Source organism: Aotus nancymaae, unplaced genomic scaffold (assembly GCF_030222135.1).
Source record: "Aotus nancymaae isolate 86718 unplaced genomic scaffold, 86718_ANA_hifiasm-v0.15.2.pri h1tg000072l, whole genome shotgun sequence".
Classification (NCBI taxonomy): domain Eukaryota; kingdom Metazoa; phylum Chordata; class Mammalia; order Primates; family Aotidae; genus Aotus; species Aotus nancymaae.
In genome coordinates, this window is record NW_026988487.1 from 2,423,830 (window position 1) to 2,449,077 (window position 25,248).

The window sequence follows — 25,248 nt, forward strand, 5'->3', positions numbered from 1 at the left end:
TAAAAAATAATAAAAATAAAAAATTAGCCAGGCATGGTGGCACATACCTCTGGTCACAGCTACTCAGGAGGCTAAGGCAGGAGGATCGCTTGAGCCAAGGAGATTGAGGCTGCAGTGAGCTCTGACCACACCATTGGACTGTAGCCTGGATGACAGAGTGAGACCCTGACTCAATAAAACCAAAAAAACCCCAAAGTGTTATCATGCCATTCTAAATATTGAGACAGAACAATAAGGAAGAAAATGAATTTCATTTTCAAAACCAGACCATTAACCCGACAGTTCTATTAAGTTGTAAAACGCAATGATTCCCCAGAGAAGCAGCAATAGTCCAAACATTTCAGCAAGGTGTGGTGTAACCCTCAAGCAGGCCAGGTTCCGGGGCCTGGAATAAGCTGTCTCCTTCACCTGCTTTTCTTGTCCTTGTGTTCCTTCAGTCGGAGCTTTTTTTAAAAAAATTTTTTCTTTTTTTCTTTCTCTCTCTCTCTCTCCCTGCCCTTTCTCTCTCCCTCTCCATCTCTCCCTCTCTCTCTCCCTCTCTCTCTGCCTCCCCCCTTCCCTCCCTCCTTCCCCCTTCCCTCCCTCCCTCCTTCCTTCCTTTCTTTCCTTTCTTTCTTCCTTTCTTTCTCTTTTTCTTTCTCTCTCTTTCTTTCTTCTTTCTTCCTTTCTCTTTTTATTTCTTTCTCTTTCTTTTTCCTTCCTTCCTTCCTTCCTCCCTCCCTCCCTTCCTTCCTTCCTTCCAACACTGTTGCCCAGGCTGGAGTGCAGTAGCACAATCTCAGCTTATTGCAACCTCCACCTCCCAGGTTAAAGCAATACTCCTGCCTCCGCCTCCTGAGTAGCCAGGATCACAGGCACCTGCCACCATGCCTAGCTAATTAATTTTTTTTATAATAATTGAGACAGAGTGTCGCTGTGTTGCCCACGCTGGTCTGGAACTCCTGGGCTCCAGCGATCCTCCTGCCTTGGCTTCCCAAAGTGCTGGGATTATAGGCATGAGCACTGTGCCTGGCCCGGAGGTCACTCTTTGATGAGACAATCCACTCAGGAGATTTAGTATTTTTAAAAAATGAGAAAAATGGACTTCTTTTAATTTTGCAGAGCAGGGGTGTGAGGAGTACCTGATAAGTACCTCTCACAACAAGGCTGGAGAGAGTCTTTAAAAGGGTCTTTTCCAGGATACAAAATCACCTGGTTGTAAGTTAGGAAATTTTTTATCTTCACCTCTCCGAGTGCACTATGGAAAGTCACTTACGAGCCAGTCATTATTAAGAAACTTAACAAAGTTTTTACAATAGTGTAGAATTTCACCTTTTATTCCTGTTGGATTAAAACTAGGGTTCCGTGATTATGAAGGCTAAGAAGTAATGATAGCATATGGAGATAATTTATGTTTTCCAAAGACTGTGGATCTCAAGTGAAGCAAGACCAGTGGAAGAGCCTTAGGCCATGTAAGGTTAAAAGCTTCTGTTAACTTAGCCAGTTGGGTTTTTATAGTCCCATTAGTGCGCTTGACCAACCCAGAAAACTGGGGGTGGTAGGCACAATGGAAGTGTTGTATAGTAGGCCAGATTTCACAAATTGATTTCATGGCCAGTTGTGTAAAATGGATTCCTCATCACTGTGGAGTTCCAAGGGGATTCCCCAACGTGGGATACTGCGTTCTCATAGCATTCCTCTTACTGTTAAGGTGCAACCTCACCTCCCAGGTTAGAGCAATACTCCTGCCTCAGCCTCCCGAGTAGCTGGGAAGCATAGAAAGGCTTCCACCCAGTAAGAAAACATGCAAATCATAACCAGGACATATTTGTAGCCTTGAGAGGGTGGCATCTAGATAAAATCCAATTGCCGCAACTGAGAAGGTCCAAAGGGTAAGGGAAAGTGCCCGGGAGTGCTATGAAAAGACTTGCCCGTGTGACGCATCCTTTGCAACCAGAGGGACTGGTTGATACATCTAGATGCCACCCTCTCTGCCACAGTAAATGATAGTTTCCAATCCCCATTCAATCATCTTTTTGGGACCCCAATGTGTCCCCAACTCACATACATACTCCAAAAATGGAAACTGCCATCCAGTGGGCATTATGGGTTTGCAATCAGGAGCTGGGCCATACCGTATACCCGTCTGAGAAGAAGGTGTCTCCGTTTTCCTTCCCAAATTTTATTTTCTGTATCTGGGGCAACCTGTTGAGATTCCCTCAATACTGAGGGGGTTAAATTGAACATCTGTATGAAATATGAGTTAGGGGAACCAAATTTCTTAGTTGAGGCAGCTTCTTTAGCTACCAGATCTGCAAAATGGTTGCCTCTAGCTTCAGACTCATCTCCTTTAGAGCAGGGGTATACAATTTTTTGGCTTCCCTGGGCCACATTGGAAGAAGAAGAATTGTCTTGGGCCACACATAAAATATGCTAACACTAACAATGGCTGATGAGCTAAAAAAGAAATCACAAAAAACTCATCATGTTTTAAGAAAGTTTATGAATTTGTCTTGGGCTGCATTCAAAGCCATCCTGGGCCTCATGTGCCCGTGGGTTGCGAGTTGGAGAAGCTTGCTTTAGAGTGTCCCAGGACTTTGTTTTTTTTTTTTTTTGAGACGGAGTTTCATTCGTTACTCAGGCTGGAGTGCAATGGCGTGATCTCAGCTCACCGCAACCTCCGCCTCCTGGGTTCAGGCAATTCTCCTGCCTCAGCCTCCTGAGTAGCTGGAATTACAGGCACGCGCCACCATGCCCAGCTAATTTTTTGTGTTAGTAGAGACAGGGTTTCACCATGTTGACCAGGATGGTCTCGATCTCTTGACCTCATGATCCACCCGCCTCGGCCTCCCAAAGTGCTGGGATTATAGGCTTGAGCCACCGCGCCCGGCCTCTTTATTAATTCATCTATTGATGGACACCTAGGTTGATTCCATATCTTGGCTATTGTGAATAGTGCTGCAATAAACATGGAGTGTGGATGTTGTTTTAATAAACTGGTTACCAGGAGCTTGGAAGGGTAGTGGGGAGGGGCATAAAAAGGGGATGGTTAATAAGTAAAAAAGCACAGTCAGATAGAAGAAATAAGATCTAGTAAGAAGTAAGAAATTTCTAGTAAGAAATAAGATTTGGTAGCACAATAGGGAGACTATTGGTTTCTTTTCTCTATTTTTCTGAGACAGAGTCTCACTCTGTTACTCAAGCTAGAGTGCAGTGGTGTGATCTCCGCTCACTGCAACCTCCACCTCTGGGGTTCAAGTGATTCTCCTGCCTCAGCCTCCCAAGTAGCTGGGACTACAGGCATGCACCACCATGCCTGGCTAATTTTTGTATTTTTAGTAGAGACAGGGTTTTACTATGTTGGCCAGGCTAGTCTTGAACTCCTGACCTTGTGATCTGCCTGCCTCGGCCTCCCAAAGTGTTGGGATTACAAGCGTGAGCCACCGCACCTGGCCAGGAGACTATTGTTAACAATAATTAATTGTATATTTTAAATGTTTGAGGTGGTGAATAATTCTAATTACCCTGATTTGATCGTTACACATTGTATGCTTGTATCAAAACCTCACATGTACCCCATAAATATATACAACTATTATGAATCCATAATAATTAAAAATAAAACATCTCTAGAAAGATGCAGGTTATCCTGCTGGAAGATAAACAAGTTAGGTGAACAAAGAAGTAAATCATCTATGTACTGAAGTAGAGTAGAACCATTTCAAGTGAGATATCATTCAGATAAACTTTCAGGATCAGTGAAAAATAAATGGGGCTTTCAGTGTACCCTTGAGGTGCAACACTCCAAGTATACTGTCGATTATTCCAAGTGGGGCAAACAGATACTGGCTATTAGGATACACAAGAATTCTAATAACAATACTATGTAAGTGTACTACTGCAAAAATGGTGCTATTCTCGGGGATATTAGCTAACAAAGTGTGTGGATTGGGAACCACAGGGTGATGTGATAGCCCTTAAGTCCTGTACAAATCCCCAGCCTTTACTATTCGGCTTTTGAACAGACGGAACAGGGGTGCTGCACGGACTGGTGCACAGAAGGATCAATCCTTTCTTGACATACTCTTCAATTATGGTTTAATTCCCTGGCATGCCTCTGGTTGCAAAGGATACTACTTGATGTTTGATTTTAAGGATTTCCTTCCATTTTAATGGTAGTAGCTGGAAGAATTTCACCAATATCAGTAAAAGACTGGGACCACAATGAACTAGCAAGGTATCAAGAAATTGTCTGATGGACTTGGAAGACTTCTCTGAGGGGCCAGAGGTTGCTGAACAAATTTAAGTAGAACAAACAGGGGAAGAAAAATTTAAGTGACATGTCAGTTTGTCCTTTGGTTGGTTCTACTGGCAGGTTCAAATACATTACCCCCTTTGGAAAGAAAGAAATACGTGCATTATGTAATTCTAGAAAATCTCTCGCAAGTAGGTGAGTGGGGGCTGAAGGTACAAGTAAAAATTCATGATAATAGACTAAGATATCTAATCAGAAAGGCAACAGTAAGGTTTTGTGCACAGTCATGGGTTAATTATAGATTTCTCCATGTTTAAGGTCTCTGCACTCCAAGGAAGGGGGCCTTTTAAGGAGGTGGAATTTAAAACAGATAGTGTTGCTTCTGTATCAATAAAGTTTTGGTATTTTTCTATTTATTTATTTATTTTTTGAGACAGAGTGTCGCTCTGTTGCCCAGGTTGGAGTGCAATGGTGCGCTCTCGGCTCACAGCAACCTCTGCCTCCAGGGTTCAAGCAATTCTCCTGCCTCAGCCTCCCAGGTAGCTGGGATTACAGGAGTGTGCCACCATGCCTGGCTAATTTTTGTATTTTTAAGTAGAGACAGGGTTTCACCATGTTTGTCAGGTTGGTCTTGAACCCCTGACCTAGTGATCCGCCCGCCTCAGCCTCCCAAAGTGCTGGGATTACAGACGTGAGCCACCACTCCTGGCAGTCTTGGTATTTTTCACCATTAATAGGTAAATTAATTTCACCAAAGGCATTAGAAGGAAAGGAAAGGAAAGGACCCTGGAATTTCCTCGGAGTAGTCCTACTCTGATAGTTCTGTCATGGCTTTTTCTTCCAGTTGCATTTGAGCGATCCTTTTTGATGTGACCAGACCTCTTATAATAAAATGTACATTTCTCTGATCTGGTAAAGACTGAAATTGCTGTTTTCAAAATCCCTGTTGCTAATTGGCCAGCTGTTGATACTTGAGAGCTTATAATCCTAACAGATTTAGACGTTTCTTTTTTTTGTGGAAAGGTCCACAATATTAGCTAGATCACATGTCTGACTGGTCGCCCAATTAATCTGATGTCACTTAACAAGGGTAACGAACTCTTAGTCAAGGCCATTAAGAAAGGCTGAGCTTGTCATCCGTAGGTTTCTTCGACTTAATTGTGGCCTTTGGGTAAGGAAAAAGGCTGGTTATAAGAAAAAATTATGGAAAAAGTCACCTGTAAGAAAAAGGGATTGAGGGAATTTGTATTCTGCAATAAAACCCAGAGTAAACACTTTAAATGACAATGTCCTCCTGGAAGAGGCAAAACTAGTATGTTGTGATCCTTATCAGAAGCATCACAATCAAACAAACCTGAAAGTATAGATCAGAAGTCTCACTTGTTTCTCAGTTATTGAAGAGTATCTTTGTGTACATGATATCTTTGCAAAAATGGGTAAGCATAAAACTCAAAGTAAATTGTGCCAATGAATATGTACACATACAGTGACAACATTAAACTTGTTAAAAAAAAGGCTGAGCTTAACATAGATTCATTTTTCCATTATTAACACTGTTATCTGACACACCAGAGTATTGTTTAAATGTCTTTTTGAATCTTTCAAAATGATCTAAATCTGTTATGTTAGGACCTTGACAGCATTGCCGAGTTTTACTCCAATCATATGTTTTGGAATGACTTTTGGGATGGCATCTAAAAGCTATCTGGCTAAAGTGCTAGCTTCTATTCTGTTGTCTATCCTCATCTGCTCTATTAAACTTTTCCAGAGGATTTTCCCAATTAGCCTTTTTAATCCATTCAGTGTCCCTCTCTTCTGAAATCAACAGTCCCCCAGTAGCTGAGCCACAGGCACGTGCCAATATGCCTGTCTAATTTTTGTATTTTTTTGTAGAGATGGGGTTTTGCCATGTTGTCTAGGCTAGTCTTGAACTCCCGGGACTCAAGCAATCCACCTGCCTTGGCCTCCCAAAGTGTCAGGATTATAGGCGTGAACCACTGCACCTGGCTATGATCCAGTTTTTATGTTCTGTTTTATCTCAGGGAGTATAAACAAGAACAGGGGTGCCTCGGTTAGTAGATTTTGTCTGGAATGGACAGGGGGCTTCTCAGGAGGATCCAAAAGCAAGGGAGGAGAAAGAGGAGAATTGAAAGTTCAGAGCAAGGAAGTTCAGAAAGGGTAGGGTCTAGTGGTGTGGAAAACATGTCAACGAAGTTGGAGGTGCTCCAGAATTAGTCACAAGGTAGATTTTTTATTTTTTTAAAGACGGGGTTTCACCATGTTGGTCAGGCTGGTCTTGAACTCCCAACCTCAGGTGATCCGCCCGCCTTGGCCTCCAAAGTGCTTGGATTACAGGCGTGAGCCACTACGCCCGGCCCACAAGGTAGATTTTTATAGAAAAGTTTAAAAGAAGGGATGGGGTAACTCCTCATACCTGAGTTATCCTCTTTTCATTGGAGGGTACAAGACAGAAGTTACAATCATTTGCTACAGATTACATCATACAGATTAATTAGTAATTAATTAGTTTGGAAGCCTGCTTAACATAATGTGAAGTTACCAGCTTCAGTATACTCAAAGTTAATGAAAGAATTAGATGGTGGTGTAGCATGGACTCAAATGGATAGGTCCCATGAGAACTCCCCTATTACCGGATATAGATTTGCAATTCCAGCTGGCTGAGCTTTTGTTTGAAAAGTGCTCAGCCCATCTGCCAGGGAGAATCAAGTTTTGCATCCCAGTCAAAATTTTCCATGTAATAAACAACTCAGCCCACTGAGATGGTAAGCCTAGTTATTGCTGGGTAGAGGGAAACTGTCCTCTTAGTAACTAAGTTTATTTCAGCCCATGGACAGTTCAGAGTTAAATATAGAGATGATAAAATAAATCCATTGTACTTGTACTTTTCTGTTATCTTCAGGAATAACATGTAGTAAGCAGTTAAGTAATTGATTCTAAACACATAATTTTTAAGAGAAATGTCTGAGAATATATAAAGTTTATAAACAGTGATGGAGTGTTTTGTTTTGTTTTCGTTTTTGTTTTTGAGACAGAGTCTTGCTCTGTCACCCGGGCTGGACTGCAGTGGCGCAATCTCAGTTCACTGCAACCTCTGCCTCCCAGGTTTAAGTGATTCTTCTGCCTCAGCCTCCAGAATAGCTGAGATTGCAGGCATGCACCACCACGCCCTGCTAACTTTTGTATTTTTTTTCGTAGAGACAGGATTTCACCATATTGGCCAGGCTGGTCTTGAACTCCTGACCTCGTGATCTGTCTGCCTTGCCCTCCCAAAGTGCTAGGATTATAGGTGTGAGCCATTGCACCCAGCCAGTGATGGAATGTTTTAAGAGAACTTGAGATTTACTATATTTTATCAGTTTATTAGGTTTTTCTGAATAGTTTGGATGCTTAGAGAAGTTTTGCTTGTTTGATCAAACGAGTGAAATGCTTAAAAAAGAAAAATGACTATGGTACCTTTAACAATGCAAGTTAAAATGTTTAGGGAATTTAATTAACTAAGATTATCATGGAAAAGAAGGCTATCTGACCACCAAACAAGTTGGGCCCCTTTTCCACATAAGAAGTCCACTGTAGCTTGTTGTTGATAGGAACTGGCTGCCTGACCTGGGACTACATTCCTAACCTCTCATGGTTCAGTGGACCAAATGACCAGCTATAGTCAGTGGGAGGGAGTAGAAGTTAAATGTGTCCCCTCTGGGCCATCAGGTTTGGGTATCTGGCTTGCCTTTCCCATGAGCTTCTTTCCAGTGTGTGCTGATTTTAGAGGCCACACATCGAGGATGAAGACTTTACCAAATGGAAAGAGACTGAGTCCCTGAATCACGTTTTTTTTTTTTTTCTGAGATGGAGTCTCTCTCTATTATCCCGGCTGGAATGCAATGGCACAAGCTCAGCTCACTGCAACTTCTACCTCCCAGCTTCAAGCCATTCTCTTGCCTCAGCCTCTAGAGTAGCTGGGATTACAGCCGCCCACCACCACTCATGGTTAATTTTTGTATTTTTAGTAGAGACAGGGTTTCACCATGTTGGCCAGGCTGGTTTCGAACTCCTGACCTCAAGTGATCCGCCTGCCTTGGCTTCCCAAAGTGCTGGGATTGCAGGTGTGAGCCAGCGCACCTGGCCCCTGAATCACTCTTTGATGGAAAGCCACCCAACAGAGCCACCCAACTAGGAGCATCCAGGAACCACAAACAATGGTCTTTATATGAGCAAGAAATAAACTTTTGTTGTATGTTAGGCCACTAAGATTTCTTAGTAGCTATTATCCTGTGCTGACTGTTTCAGCTGTGAGAGGGGACTGTGTGCTATTCAGTCTCTGTTCCTCCTGCTCTGCCCTCCTCCCTACTCCACCCTGTTCTGTGATCCAGGAGGACATCCATTGTCTGTGTGACTCATGCTCCCTTCTCCTCTCGTTTCCAGCTGGGTTCAGTCAATGGGAGGAACCAGCAAGAGATGAGAAAGTAGGAGAAGAAAGGGGGCAGAGTATTTATTCCTTCAGCTCCCTCCCAGCCAGGCTGAGGTTGAGCACCAGCTGTGGTTCCTTCACCTAAGGCTGCAGCTGTCTCTGGGTTCAGCTATCACTGTTGTCACTCCTTGTTCCCTCAAGCCTAAGGCAGTAACAGCTTCCTGCTCTTGCCAGTCCCTGAGTACTTCCCCATCCCTTGTTAGTTTCCCTAACCCGATGCACAGCACTGGAAATAGGCCCTTGTTTAAAGTCCCTACAGTTCCCGCCTTTTGAGGGTGCCATCTTTTCTATTCATGAAACTGACATTGACTGATGCATATGATTGTTTAAGGAAGCTTAAATATTCATCAAAGGTCCCTTGAAACTTCTTCTTATTGTTATTATTATTATTTTGAGACAGGGTCTCGCACTGTTGCCCAGGCTGAAGCACAGTGGTATGATCATGGCTCACTGCAGTCTTAACCTCCTAGGCTCAAGTGATCCTCCCACTTCAACCACAGGCATGTGCCACCATGCTCAGCTAATTTTTGTATTGTTTGTAGAGATAGGATTTTACCATGTTGCCAAGGCTAAATTATTATTAAAATGTATTAGATTTATTGATAGAAATATGTCTTAGGTGACTTTTGCAACAATAATGCTATATAACAAACCACCCCAACCATGCTTACAGTAAGTTTTATCCTCATGCTTGTGGGTATGAAGGTCAACTACAGTTCAGATGATCTAGGCTGGGCTCAGCTGGGTGACTCTGCTACAGACCGCTGGCCAGCTGGGCTTGGCTCCCCCTGGCCATGGGTTCAGTTTGGGGTCTGATTCCTGGATTTTCTCCTGGGGCCAAGGCTGAACAGGCAATAGGTGCCTGGGGCGTGTTCTTCTAACAGTGGATCCCTGGAACTCAGGAGAGAAAGCTGATCCTCACAAACACAGTTCAGCCTTGGCTTCAGTCCTCATCTGCTAACATCCCTTTGGCTACAGTAAATATTTTGGTCAAGCCCAAGGTTGAGGGGCATTGCCCACTCTGAGGCCATGGCAAGGTGTGACATCCAACTCTTTTACAAGGGAGTGAGGAATTAGAACTAATAATTCATTCCATCACAGATTAAAAGGTCTGTTTATTGAATATAGAGCTTGTACCTGTGAGTTCACGAAATTTATTTATTTATTTATTTGTTTGTTTGTGACGGAGTCTCGCTCTGTCACCCAGGCTGGAGTGTAGTGGCGCTATCTCGACTCACTGCAACCTCCGCCTCCCAGGTTAAAACGATTCTTCTACCTCAGCCTCCTGAGTAACTGGGATTACAGCCATGTGTCACCACACCCGGCTAATATTTGTATTTTTAGTAGAGACGGAGTCTAAGCATGTTGGCCAAGCTGGTCTCAACCTCCTGACCTCAAATGATCCACCTACCTCAGCCTCCCAAACTGCTGGGATTACAGGCATGAGCCACCACGCCCTGCATATATTTAATATTCATTTTAATCACAGTAACCACAGGAGACTTCAATGCACAAAAGCTGCCCTTCAAATAATATTTGCTAACACTATGGCAAATGTTACTTCCCAGGCACTGTTTTAAAAACTTTACACTCATTAACTCATTTAATTCTTTTTTTTTTTTTAAGACGGGGTTTCACCATGTGGGTCAGGCTGGTCTTGAACTCCCAACCTCAGGTGATCCACCCGCCTTGGTCTTCAAAGTGCTTGGATTACAGGCATGAGCCACCACGCCCAGCCACTCATTTAATTCTTAAAACAACCTCATGAGGTAGGTGTAAAATATCATCCATATTTTACAACAAGAAGCTGAGGCAAAGAGATGTTTAGTCACTTGTTTAAGGTCACACAGCAGGTTGGGAGCAGGGGCAGAGCCAGGCTCTGGAGTTCATCATTTTTTGTTGTTGCTGTCTGAGACAGAGTTTCGCTCTTGTTGCCCAGGCTGGAGTGCAATGGTGGGATCTTGGCTCACTGCAGTCTCCGCCTCCCAGCTTCAAGCGATTCTTCTGCCTCAGCCTCCCAAGTAGCTGGGATTACAGCCATGTGCCACCACATCTGGCTACTTTTGCATTTTAGTAGAGATGGGGTTTCACCATGTTGGTCAGGCTGGTCTTGAACCCCTGACCTCAGGTGATCCAACTGCCTTGGCCTCCCAAAGTGCTGGGATTACAGGCATGAGCCACCATGCCTGGCTGTTCATCTTTTAACTAGGATTGCACTGCTCTTGAAGACATCAAGATAATTCAGAAGATAATTGAGAGGAAATCCACAGCTCCTCAAGTCTGCACCAGCTTTGCCCTGGTGCATGTCAATGGTGTACACCCATTCACCCATCCTTCTTGACTCCCAGGGTCAGGCTGAAGTCAGCTGGGCAGCATCCTGGACTTCTGTCCCTTTCTCACTGTTCCAGACTTGGCCCTGGCCCTTCCTGACCTTTTTCCTGTCTCCCCTGCATCTCTCCCATTCTCACTAACCTGGATCCTCCCCTTCACCCAGGCAGCAGGGCAGCTGTGTTCTCTGGATCCAGCGGAACTGATTCCAAGTCCACTCTGTGTCCCCTTAGAGTTCTAATTTTCACTTTCCTCATATGAAAGTGAGACAAATACAACACTGAAGACCCAAGATTGTTCTGAGCATCAAATGATAGAATAAAATTCATTCATTCCTTTCTCCATGAGATGGTTTTTGAATACCAACTATGAGCCAGCCCCTATGCTGGGGATACAATGGAGAGCAAAACAGGAGTGGTACTGCCTTTCAGGGAACGGTGAAACAGACAGCAAACAAACACACAGAGTAATATACAGCTACAAACTCTGATCAGTATCGTGACTGGAAGGTACTGGATACTGGCTGTCAGGGCACGAACAGAGGACTCTGACCTAGTCTGGAGGCTAGAAAAGGTCTCCTTGAGGAACTAACCTTTAACCAGAGACAGAAGGATAAAAGTCAGAGAAAAGAAGCACAAGTGAGTGGAGGAGTCTCTCTCTCTCTCTTTTTTTTTTTTTTTTAAAAGAGTCTTGCTCTGTTTCACTCCTCTACACGCCAAGCTGGAGTGCAGAGGTGCAATCTTGGTTCACTGTAATCTCCACCTCCCGAGCTCAAGAGAGTCTCCTGCCTCAGTCTCCTAAGTAGCTGGGACTACAGGCGCATGACACCACGCCTGGCTAATTTTCTTGTATTTTTAGTAGAGACGGGGTGGTCTTGAACTCCTGGCCTCAAGTGATCCATCCGCCTTGGCCTCCCAAAATTCTGGGATTACAGGCATGAGCCACTGCACCTATCCTGGAGGAGTCTTTTGAAGAGAGGGAATAGCAGGTGAGAGCTTGAATAAGCTTCATGCTTCACTGAGATCCTAGCACAGTCTGTTCAGAACCTTCCCCACGGTTGAGGACCCAACCCCACACACCTGTTGATTAATCCTCATCCCTGAGCAAGTGACACCACTTGGTTTTTCTATGAGATTATGAGAAGCTGGGATGTTTTATCCCTACTCTTTCAGTCCTCTGAAAAGCTGCCTTCATCTTTTTCCTTTCAATATATATTTATTGAGCTTCAGTAAAGACTGGATTTGAGGAAGAGGAAGGGTTACTGATGGTGTGGGTGAGAAAACACTCCCACCACTCATGGGAATCATTCATTTAGTCAATGAATGGTGCCTACTCTGAACCAGGCCTGTGCAAAGTTCTGGGAGTAGAACAAGGAATAAGACACGGTCCCATTCCGCTGGAGTCAAGCAGTTGCTAAATGGCATCACCACCTTGTTGGGGTGACACAAACTGTTCTACTTTCTTCTTCCCTGAGCCCTTCTGTTGGTAGGAAGTGCTGTTTTAACTGGGCCAAGATGCAAAGCTGGCTTAATCAGTCTTCCAGGAACAACTTTCAGAAAACTCAGTTAAGGCACTAGAATCCGTTGGTTGACTCTGAGTCCTATGTGTACCACTCGAAGCTTCTCCCACAAGGGATGAGTAGACAGGGGCTTGATGGTGAAAGGTAAAAAGAGTTTGACCTTTGGCCCAGCAAGACCAGTGCCAGAGGTGGGTATACTGGGCACTGGGAGTAGCTGGAATGACCAAATATAGGGGAGATTCCAGTTACTTAAGAATTTGATCAAGGTGAACTTTAAAATGGCGGTGCTTGTCTGGAATGGTGATATTCCTGCTCTGTCACTCAGGGCAGCAGCAGAGCAGCTGCTTGGCTGTGATCTAGACAGTCAGGGGCCACAGCTAGCTCTGCCATGAAGAAACCCTGATCAAGCTGAAAAAGAGTAAACACACTCTCCTTTAATCCACTCCCTCTTCCTTCTGTCATCCCTACAGCAGGAAGAGAGGATCAGCAACCACAGAGGGTTCACCTTGGAACCACCATCACCCATCACAACACTAATGTGAAGCAGGATTTATGCCTGAGTTATGCCTCTTCCCTGCTTCCAAACCACAATAACTGATGGAAAAAAACTTTCCTACTTAAATAGAGCTGGTGTGGGGACAAGAGCGACTTTATTTTAAATGCAAATCCATCTGCTTAACACCAAGTCCCAGGAGTGCCTCTAAAATGTCTAGTTGGGCCAGGCACAGTGGCTCACACCTGTAATCCCAGCACTTTGAGAGGCTGAGGTGGGTAGGTCACCTGAGGTCAGGAGTTCAAGACCAGCCTGACCAATATGGTGAAACCCTTCCTGTACTAAAAATACAAAATGAGCCAGGTGTGGTGGTGCTTTCCTGTAATTCCAGCTACTTCAGAGGCTGACTCAGGAGAATTGCTTGAACCTGGGAGGCAGAGGTTGCAGTGAGCCAAGATTGCGCCACTGCACTCCAGCCTGGGTAATAGAGTGAGACTCCATCCTGAAAAAAAAAAATCTAGTTAATGTATTACTCTTTATGTATGAACACTTATTTATTGTAAGTTTCCTTCTTATTCAGAAATCAAGGCTGTGATGCCTATAGCCACCTATATATTCCTTCCAGAGTACATATGCTTTTTGCCCAAAATATAAGCTCTGGGTTGAGGGGTTATAGTATGGAGATCTACCTGCCTTGTGGTGCCCAAGACCACACTTTAAGTTTCCTTAATAAATCACCCAGGCCAGGTGCAGTGGCTCACGCCTGTAATCCCAGCACTCTGGGAGGCCAAGGTGGGCAGATCATCTGAGGTCAGGAGTTCAAGACCAGCCTGACAAATATGTAAACCCCATCTCTACTAAAAATACAAAATTAGCTGGGCGTGGTGGCGCATGCCTGTAATTCCAGCTACTGGGGAGGCTGAGGCAGGAGAATTGCTTGAACCCAGGAGGCGGAGGTTGTGGTGAGCCAAGATATTGCACCACTGTACTCCAGCCTGGGAAGCAAGAGCAAAACTCCATTTCAATTAAAAAAAAAAGAACAGCTGGTGATGCAGGGGGTTGGAGGGAGCCCAGCACTGGCTTTAGAGACAGAACTCCTGGGTGCAAATTCTAGCCCCATTGCTGGCCACAAAAGCTTGAACAAGTCATGAATACTCTAAGAGGCTCAGTCTTCACATCTGAGAAGTGTCTGGCAGTGTTATTACAAGAGCTGAATGAAGGAGGGGAATGCATGTGGAAGCCCTTTGTAAGCAAGGAGATGTTATACAAATGTCTTTTTTTCCCCCTACAAGCACATGGTCAGTACAACACTTTTCTGATTGGTCTTGTCAAAGAGGATCTCTTGGGGGCTGGAGGATTTAAAAAAAAAAAAAAAAGAGGATCTCTTTTCCAGTCTGGAGCTGGAAAATAGTTATCTGCAATTGCTACATTAGAACTCCCTTCTGAGGGACTCCCTTTTTCTGCAGGCTGCTGAGGAGCTCAGACCTGAATTTGGGACTTACCTGCACCAAAGCTGTAGATCACACTGGCCTTCCCTTCTACTCTTTTCCCAGATGCACTTTCCCAGACTCTGTCTCAAAAACAAACAAACAAACAAAAACACTGCCCATTTTGCACGGTTTTTTTTTTTTTTTGAGACTTAGTCACTCTCTGTCAACTAGGATGGAGCGTAGTGTCGAAATCTCAGCTCACTGCCACCTCTGCCACCGGGGTTCAAACGATTCTCATGCCTCAGCCTCTCGATTAGCTGGGATTACAGGTGTCCACCACCATACCCGGCTAAATTTTTGTATCTTTAGTAGAGACGGGGTTTCATCATGTTGGCCAGGCTGGTCTCGAACTCCTGACCTCAAATGACCAACCTGCCTCAGTCTCCCAAAGTGCTGGGATTATACACATGAGACTGCACCTGGCCCCATTTTGCATGCATTTTGCACACCATATTTAAAGATTCTTGGCAGTCATGGTGGCGCACACCTGCAATCCTAGCACTTTGGGAGGCTGAGGCAGGACGATTGCTTGAGCTCAGGAGTTCAAGACCAGCCTGGGCAACATAGTGAGACCTCCTCTCTACAAATCATTATTATTATTTAATTAGCCAGGTGTGGTGGTGGGTGCCTGTAGTCCTAGCTACTCAGATGGCTGAGGTGGGAGAATCACTTGAGTGCTGGAAGTCGAGGCTATGAGCTATGATTACACCATTGCACTCCAGCCTGGGTGACAGTTTCAAAAAATAAATTCTTGTATTTGCCACAGCTGGGTCATTAGACTACAATATAGTCATGCTTGAGATGAGCCATGGGAAGCACTGAGCCTGGTTTATGAAAAAGGTCCGGCAAATCTAATTTCATCTTAAGTTCAACAGACTCTTCTTCCAGGCACACAGGTGTTTTGTGGCCGCACGGGTCCCTGCCTGTTAGAGTGATTCAGCCACACCTCAGCTTTCCGGTCCCTGGGATCTTTTGCCAGGACAGTTCAGGTGGAGTGTGGGGTGACGTGGAGGGTGGAGGTGGGACCAAAGGCGAATTTAGCGACCCCCAGCGTGAGCTGCGGGTGGGTAAAGGCCGCGAGGTTGGAGGGCGAGTGGACGCAGCGTAGCGGGGAAGGAAAGGTAGTGGCAGCGGTGATAGACTAGAGGGTGGGCGCGGAGATTGTGTTTTTCTAAAAGCGGGAGAGAGAAGCCGGATCGCCGGTGGCGGAGGAGAAAGGTCCAGAGTAGAGATGGAGCGCTGGGGTGGGGGGCGGTCAGGAGAGAAGGTCGGGGGCCGGATTGCCGCGCTGGCGCTGGGCTAGATCGCGGCTGACCCTGCGGTTCTAGGACCGGCTCCGGCAGGCCGGGGAAAGGACGGGGACTCGGGGCGGGAAGCGCAGGGGACGCCGCTCGCTGCTCCTGGTGGGCGAGTGAAGGGAGACGCGACCAACTCCGGGTCACGTGGGCCTCCCTGCCCCATCTCGCCCACCCCTTTCCACCCAGAAGTTCGGGGACTCAGCTTGGACCACGCACGCAGTAGAGTCCGGAGGGTCTGGAGGCGAGCAGTAGCGTCTTATAACTTAGCTCCGAGTTCGAGGGACAGAAAATGCTCGACTGTCGAGCTTCGGGTCACCCAGACTCGGTTCGAATCCTGCGTCTGCACTTTCCAGAGGGTTACCCCACTTTGCCTCAGCTTGCTCGTCTGAAAAGTGGGGCTAATAACTGTCCTCACCTGGTAGGGCTATTGTGACGAATCGATGACGCCGCGTAGATGAAACGCTTAGCGCGGGGCTCACTGCTTACCTAACGAGTGTCCCACGCAGGGGCGGTGGTCATCCTTGTAGCCTTCTGGAGTTCTCCTGGGCGCGGGCCACTGGCGGGGCTGTGCGCCGCGGGGTCCGGTGGTCCCCAAACCACGACAATGATGCTTGGATGCGTCGGCGCCAGGCTGGGCCACAGAAATACCTAGGGCGTGGGCGGGCGGTGGGTGACGAGGGCGGGGACTGCCCCAACCTTCCTGCACCTGCCCTGCTGGCCCGACAATTGGCCCGGGTCAGTGCCAGGACGGGGCAGTCGGCGGCCGTGCTGCTAGGCTCCGCGAGGGCCGGCCGTCGGAGGGCGGCGGGATTCGGGATGACTTCGGGCAGGTGAGTGTCCTCGGGGCAGAGTGGGGGCGAGAGGCGAAACTTCGCGAGGGAGCCAGGAGCGCGGCGGGTCCTGTCTGGCGTCTGCAGAGCAGGCAGATGCCCGCGCCGCAGACGCCAGAGCCCGGGGAGCGGGCGATTGCAGTCTGTCCAACCGGTTCCTTGCATAGGTGGTTGCAGAGGCGAGGTGACAGCGCGTGCGAAACGAACTCTGCGCCCCCAGGAACGGGGAACCCTGGCTTTTACGTGGGCAAATTCCACGTGGAGATGGCCTATCGCGGCCGGGAATGTGTCTGTCTCCGGGACGCCCGAGTGTGGGAATCGGCTCGGGAGTGCGGGGGTCGGGGATCTCTGCTTGGAACTCAGAAGCGCTGACCCGGCCTGGGGCCCCTTTGCTGCCCACGGGAGGAGCCGCGGTCAGGGAGGGGTATGTGGGTGCACGGGCGCGGGGACAGCGGGCTCCGGACAGTAGGGGAGCTGGGCGGCTTGGTTTCCTCCACGGTCCGAGTGGAGTCAGGGAAAAGTCGGTTTTCAGATCCAGGCGTTCACCTCAGGGCAGAGTGAGTGGCGGTTGTGTGGCCCCGCACGCTAAAGAGCCTGTACAGAGTGATAAAATAATTAACGGGGGAAAGTAGATTTAAAAGTCTAAATTAATTTTTATAAGCTACGAAGAAGGATCGGAAATACATTTTATGTTCTTTTATCCCCAAAGTTAATTTTGTTTGTATTTTTCAAAACTCTAAAACAATCGTTAAACATTGACAAAGAATTCATCTTACAAAAATGCAAAAACATGTTTGTGGCGTGACATCTTGTAAGCATGAAAAAGAACACGTTTGGCCGGGCTCGGTGGCTCACACATCTAATCCCAGCACTCTGGGAGGCCGAGGCGGCTGATGACTTGAGCTCAGGACTTCAAGACCAGCCTAGCCAACAAGGTGAAACCCCCTCTCTACTAAAATACAAAAATTAGCCAGGTGTGGTAGCCGGGTGTGGTGGTAGCTGGGTGTGGTGGCACCTGTAATCCCAGCTACTTGGAGGCTGAAGCAGGAAAATGGCTTTAACGCGGAAGGCAGAGGTTGCAGTGAGCCGAGATTGCTCCGTTGCACTCCAGCCTGGGCCACAGAGTTAGACTCTATTAAAAAAAAAGGGGGCACACGTTGAACAGAGGATTGGCAGAATGGAGGAAAGGAAGGCAGCTTTGCATCCATCCACATCCCTGGCTAAGGCGTTCATTCCAGTGTTTCCATTCTCCAACTTCCCTCACTTCCACATTCCTTAATGGGTGACTCAGGAGGAAGCTGGGATGCCTGACACAGATGCCAACAAATGTAAAGCTGGCAAGTCCCTGGCAAATTTGACTTTTCCCCCACCTGTGGAATCATGCACAAAAGGTCTGCAGTTTCCTTTTAATTGACAAATAATTGTACATATTCATGAGGTACATAGTGATATTTGATACATATAGTGATAAACACATAGCATAGTGATCAGATCAGGATAATTAGCATGTACATCTTCTCAAACGTTTATCATTTCTTTGTGCTGGTAACAAACATTCAATATCCTCCTCCTAGCTATTTGAAACTATATGATATTATTATTATTATTTTGAGGTGGAGTCATGCTCAGTCGCCCAGGCTAGAGTGCAGTGGCACGATCTCAGCTCTCTGCAACCTCCGCTTTCCGGGTTTAAGCGATTTTCCTCAGCCTCCCCAGTAGCTAGGATTACAGGCTCGCACCACCATACCCAGCTAATTTTTGTAATTTTTTTTTTTTTAGACAGAGTCTCGCTCTGTTGCTCAGGCTGGAGTTCAGTGGTGCAATCTTGACTCACTGCATGTTGTGGTCCGTGAGATCGGCACGTCTGCTGGGGGTCTCTTTACCAGCAAGAGGGTCCCAATACCTGGAAGAGAGAGTGCGCGGAAGAAAAGAATGACAGGACAGTTTGGGGTCTGGAGGGCTGACGAGGATTGCCCAAGTCAGCAATTTATTTTGTGCACAGGGTCTCATTATATACCCTTTAGCCTGCAGTGGCTGACGTCAGGTTACTTAGTGAGGTTACTACAACAAAGGAGAAGAGAAAGTTACAACATTGCAAGCCTGGGGTTCAAGTTAAAACTAGTAAAAGGAGAAGCGTACAATCAACTGTCATAAAGATTGATCAAGAAGTCATAAAACAAACAGGTGACCTTTTCTACTTATCTGATAATCGAAAACACAGAAACAAGATTACATTTTACAACAGTCAAACCAAGGTATAAATCTTAAAGGTAACAATTTCAAATGTTATATGAATAGTCACAAGCTTCAGTGAGTACCTGGTAACAGAGTCATAAAAACTAGCCCAGAACATAAACTTCAAGAAATACAACGCGCAGAGAAACCACACAGCCTTCACCCAGCCAAACTGTTAGATCAGTGAGCCAGAAATAAACTTCTGCAAAATCAAACTTCTTGCACTTCCTTCTTTCCCTTAGCTCGACTGCATCCAGGAGGGGAGAAATGTGTCTGGGCTCAAACTCCATTATGGCGGAGACACTTAGGGGTCTCTACGCTGGAGCGATCCCCACAACTGCAGCCTCCACCTCCCTGCTCCAAGCAATTCCCCTGCCTCAGCCTCCTCAGTAACTGGGATTATAGGCGTACGCCACACACCTGGAAAGTATTTTTGTATTTTTAGTAGAGACAGGGTCTCATTATGTTGGCCAAGCTGGTCTCGAACTCCTGACCTTAAATGATCCACCTGCCTCAGCCTCCCAAGGTGCTGGGATTACAGGCATGAGCCACAGTGCCCAGCCTGAAATGATATATTATTGTAATTATATTCATCCTACAATGTTATAGAACACTGGAAGGCATTTCTACAATCTAGCTGAAACTGTGTAACCATGCCCTTGGACTTCCTGGTGTTCCAGGACCATGAACCAAATAAATGTTTCTGTATAAATTACTCTGTGGTTTACCTATGGTATTTTGTTATGGCAGCATGGAATGGATTAAGACAGTTTCTGTAACTTGAATAGTTTAAATGTATTTGTTTTTCTGGGTACCATTTTCGAAAATTCAGAAGTTAAGATGTTATAGAGGCCAGGCACGGTGGCTCACGCCTGTAATCCCAGCACTTTGGGATGCCAAGGTGGTCAGGAGTTTGAGACCAGCTTGGTCAACATGGTGAAACCCTGTCTGTACTAAAAATACAAAAATTAGCCAAGCGTGGTGGCACGCACCTATAGTCCCAGCTACTCAGGAGGCTGAGGCAGGAGAATTGCTTGAACCCAGGAGGCAGAGGCTGCAGTGAGCCGAGACTGTGCCACTGTGCTCCAGCCTGGATGACAGAGAGAGACTCTGTTTCAAAAACAAAAACAAACAAACAAAAAAAGGATGTTACAGAAATATGTGACAAAGATGGTGCAAACTCAGATTACACACACACACAAAGTATTTCTGGACTTTGGTTCATTCCGTGCACTTACTTGCTTATTCCTGAATTGGTACCATGCTTTTAATAACTGTAGCCTTATAATAATTTGCTCTTCAGTAGCAATATAGTCCTCCTTCTTATTTTTGATGTCTTCCTTGCTATTCTCATGTGTTACTGCTAATAAATTTTAGAGTCATTTTAACAGATAAAAAATCTGTTCTGCCAGCCTCTGTGCCTATGGTCCCAGCTACTCAGAAAGCTGAGTATTACTTGAGTAATCCTCACTATGTCGCCCTATCTGGTCCCAAACTACTTGAGTTCAGGAGTTTGGGACCAGATAGGGCAACATAGTGAGACCCTGGCTCTAAAAAAAGAAAATCTTGTTTTGCTTTTATTCATGTGGTTATTATACTGAATTTATAGATTAATATAGGGTAAAGTTACATCTCTACAAAATTGAGTTATTCTAGCCAAAAATAAAAAAAAGTTATCTCAATCTATTCATACGTATATTTCCCTAATACAGTGGTAATTTGCTTAATTCTTTATTTGTTCAGTGATAAAATTAATTATTGATCATTACAAAAAAAAGAAGGAAAAAAGAAAGACTATAGAAATGTGTTCATTGAATGGTACATACCACAATTAAGAACTTGATGTGTGTCATTTCAGGCATACAGTCCAATAAAGTTTTAATTTTTTAATGGCTCATATTTTATATTTTATGTATATTCAGTAGTTTGGTTTTTTTAAAGGTGCCTTTATTTACTTAGATGTTTAAGTTCTCACAGTAGAGTTTATTTATTTTTATTTTTTATTATTTACCTTTAATCCATCTTGAGCTATTTATTTATTCATTCATTTTTGAGACCGAGTTTTGCTCTTGTTGCCCAGGCTGGAGTGCAGTGGCACAATCTCAGCTCGATGCAATCTCTACCTCCTGGGTTCAAGTGATTCTCAAGCCTCAGCCTCCGGAGTAGCTGGGATTACAGGCACCTGCTGCCACACCCAACTAATTTGTGTATTACCCAGAGAGCAGGTTACTTCTCCTATTTAAGCTTCAGCTATCTGTTAATTGGATGGAGTAATAAAACTTCTCTTAGCCAGGCATGGTGGCTCATGCCTATAATCCCAAAACTTTGGAAGGCCTAGGTGGGTGAATTACCGGAGGTTAGGAGTTCAAGACCAGCTTGGTCAACATGGTGAAACCCCATCTCCATGAAAAATACAAAAAATAGCTGGGCATGGTGGTGGGACCTGTAATCCCTACTCATCTACTCAGGAGGCTGAGGCAGGAGAATCACTTGAACCCAGGAGGCAGAGTTTGCAGTGAGCTGAGATCGCACCACTGCACTCCAGCCTCGGCGACAAAGTGAGACTCCATCTCAAAACAAAACAAAAAGTAAATAAAATAAATAAAACTTCTCTTATTATGCTCTTGTGAGGATTAAATGAGATAATGCACACAAAGCTCTTGGAAGAGGGTCTAGAACATACTAAGTGGTCATTAGATAACTATCATTATTAATTTTTTATTTATTTTGTCACCAGATACCCTACTAAAATCTTACTAATAGTTTCTCATCTAATACATTTTAGTTTTCTGAATATGTAATTATTTCATCTGTAAATAATGAATTTTATTTCCCTTTTTGTTATTTATATCTTTTTATTCCATAAGCTAGTCTTACTGCATTGATTAGCACTTCCATGACAATGTTAGATAACAGCAGTAGACATTCTTTCTTTTTTTTTTTTTTTTGAGACAGAGTCTCCCTCTGACACCCAGGCTGGAGTGCAGTGGTGCTTGACTCACTATAACCTCTGCCAACCTGAAGGGTGGAGGCTGAAGTGATTCTCCCACCTCAGCCTCCCAAGTAGCTGGGACCACAGGCCTGTGCCACCATACCTGGCTATTTTTTTTCAGTAGAGACATTCACCATGTTGCCAGTCTCAAACTCTTGAGCTCAAGCAGTCCACCTGCCTTGGTCTCCCAAAAGGATTACAGGTGTGAGCCACCATGCCCAGCCTATTATTTTTTTAGAGATGGGGTCTCACTCAGTCGCCCAGGCTGGAATGCAGTGGTATGATCATGGCTCGCTACAGCCTTGAACTCCTGGGCTCAAGGGATCCTCCTGCCTCAGCCTCCTGAGCAACTGGGATTATAGGTGCCTAGCTATTTTTCAATTTTTTGTAGCGACAGGGTCCCGCTTTGTTGCCAAGGCTGGTCCTGAACTCCTGGCTTCAAGTGAGCTTCCTGCCTAGTCTCCCAAAGTTCTCAGATTATAGGCATGAGCTACTATGCCCAGCCAGGTTACGTTGGAATTGCATTGTCAGAATGTAGGATCTGAATTATTTCTACTTTATTACAGTTTTCTTTGTGTCCTAATATGTGACCAATTTTTATAAATGTTCTACGAGCTCTTTAACAGAATACAAATTATATCATTTTGTTGTTCTGCTGCTTTAAAATATTTTTGAGACTTGATCAAGCTAGACATGTTAGCATTCATGACTATCTTTTATTTCTCTTCCTTCTTTCATATCTTGCCATTTTTTGCTTTGTGTTCTTTAATGCTATTATTAGTGGATAAAGTTCACAGCTATCTGTTTTGGTGTCATGCATTTGATCACTATAAGTGGTGTTTTTGCCCTATTTAATACTATTTTTTATTGCTTTGAATTTAGCTGTGCTGACATTAACATTACTAGCCTTTTTTTTTTCCTGGATGTTTTTGTCTATCCTTTTATTTGTAATTTTTCTGAGTCCCTTTGTCGCAACTTGATTCTTTCTTCCTCTGTTTATCAGAAATCAATTTTAGTGACCGATATAAGCTATATGTTTAGCTTACATTTTTCCTGAAGTTAACAGTCTCATATACATTCTATAATCAAGAAAAAGTATTTACTCCCAAAGTGCTGTGATTATAGGTGTGAACCACCACGCCTGGCCAAGAGAAGTTTTATTACTCCACCCAATTAACAGACAAGATAGCTGAAGCTTAAATAGGAGAAGTAACCTGCTCTATTGGTAATGATGGATGCAGAATTCAAAACCAGATCATACTTTTAACCCTACCCTACGCAGGTTTCTATAAGCCAACAAGTCAGAAAACATAATGAAAGCAGAAATCTGCTTCAAGTTAACAACACAACATCATATAATCAAGAAAAAAGATTTCAACATAATTGGTTCTTTTGTGTCCCAACAGCTTGAGATTTCTGCTGCTCCTCAAGATATCGTTCATAATCTTGGGACTTAGCATTGTTGGATTTATGCTCAGAGGCGTGTCCCTTCAAGCAGTGTTTAGCAGCCTCAAGCCAGAGCTCGCAAGTCCTGCTCAGGGTGTCCAGAAGCTGAAGCTTCTGCCGGAGGAACATCTCAGGAACCTCTTTACCTACGATGGAATCTGGTGAGAGACTAGTGTTCTCTCTTTCACCTTAGTGCACACATCTTCCTTGCTCCTCCTCTGGGGTACTGTGCCCTACTGTGCACATTTTACAGATGGTACCCTTGCTTTCCTAAACCTGTGCTGAATGCACAGGTGACTGCGAGCCAGGAAAAGGACTGGTCCACAGAGCAGTCTATGTTCTCTATAGCAGCCAGCAAAATCCCTTAAAACTTTGGAGAGCCTGTAGTTTTTTGACCAAAACTGCAGCAAAGATGCTGCTTCGCTGTCCCTCTGCCCTCCTTTTATGGTGGGGTGAGATACAACAGACAGTCATGTGATCTCAGATTTAAAGAAGTTAGGTGCAGGGGATAATGCAAGAGAGGAGGAGTCTTCAGCCTTCCTCTGTCCCTGCTTCCGTCCCTCCCTTTGTCTCTGTGAGGGACCACTGCAGGGGATTCTAGGGTCTCATCTCAGAATTGTTGGGTGTAGGAAAGAAGATTTTCAGGGTAAACTGCACATTGGATGAGAACTCAGGTTTCCTCTCACCCACCAGCCTACCCACCCAATCCATATTTACAGTCCTCTTGCTTGTTTCAGGCTGTTCCCGAAAAATCAGTGCAAATGTGAAGCCAACCAAGAGCAGGGAAGTTACAACTTTAAGGATGCCTATGGCCAGAGCGACCTCCCAGCGGTGAACGCGAGGAGACAGGCTGAATTTGAACACTTTCAGAGGAGGTAATGCAGGCCATGAAGGCTCTTGGGTTCCGAGATGGAGCAAAAGCTCTCTCTACGTCCTGAGGGTATGATTCTTTTTTTTTTTTTTTTTTTTTTTTGAGACGGAGTTTCGCTCTTTTTACCCAGGCTGGAGTGCAATGGCGCGATCTCGGCTCACCGCAACCTCCGCCTCCTGGGTTCAGGCAATTCTCCTGCCTCAGCCTCCTGAGTAGCTGGGACTACAGGCACGCGCCACCATGCCCAGCTAATTTTTTGTATTAGTAGAGACAGGGTTTCACCATGTTGACCAGGATGGTCTCGATCTCTTGACCTCGTGATCCACCCACCTCGGCCTCCCAAAGTGCTGGGATTACAGGCTTGAGCCACCGCGCCCGGCCGAGGGTATGATTCTTAAGAGAAAAAGCAGGAAGGAACTCTCGCTCTTGCAAGGGTCCCTGGGGAGGAACTATTAGGAATGAAACAAAAAGAAGGAATTAAGGAAATCATCCTTAAATGAAGATTTACAGAACGTTGTATGTATAAAACATTTCATAACAAAAAAAAAGAAAAAGCTGGGGTTGGTGACACATGTCTGTAATTCTAGCACTTCGGGAGGTCAAGATGGGAGGATTGCTAGAGCCCAGGAGTTTGAGAACAGCTTGGGCAATATAGTGAGACCCCATCTCTACAAAAAAAAATTTAAATTAGCAGGGCATGATGGTGCATGCCTGTAATCCCAGCTACTCAGAAGCCTGAAGTGAGGGGATCACTTGAGCCCAGGAAATTGAAGCTGCAGTGAGCCGTGGTCACACCACTCCATTCCAGCCTGGGCAACAGATTGAAAATCTGTCTCTAACACAAACACAAACAAAACAAAACAAAAAGGAATCTAGATAGTTTGAAACATCTGGTGGTACAGCCTCCACGCACTGAAGCTATCACAGCAGGTGATTGTGTAGTCATCATCAAGTTACCCTATTTTATTCATGTATATGTTGAGAACATACTATCCCTGTGTTATGTGCAAGGAGTGTATCACTTTG

General features: G+C 45.1%; 1 protein-coding gene across 1 annotated transcript in view; it reads left to right on the plus strand.

Moving 5' to 3' along the window:
• The window catches only part of B4GALNT2 (beta-1,4-N-acetyl-galactosaminyltransferase 2 (SID blood group)), a 62,633-nt gene that overhangs the window by 12,781 nt on the left and 24,604 nt on the right, over positions 1 to 25,248 (plus strand). The window contains 8 exon segments of the mRNA XM_064367457.1: positions 15,530 to 15,671; positions 15,879 to 15,953; positions 16,035 to 16,096; positions 16,376 to 16,678; positions 16,846 to 16,966; positions 16,968 to 17,110; positions 23,312 to 23,512; positions 24,089 to 24,226. Coding sequence (XP_064223527.1) covers positions 15,530 to 15,671; positions 15,879 to 15,953; positions 16,035 to 16,096; positions 16,376 to 16,678; positions 16,846 to 16,966; positions 16,968 to 17,110; positions 23,312 to 23,512; positions 24,089 to 24,226 — 1,185 coding nt within the window.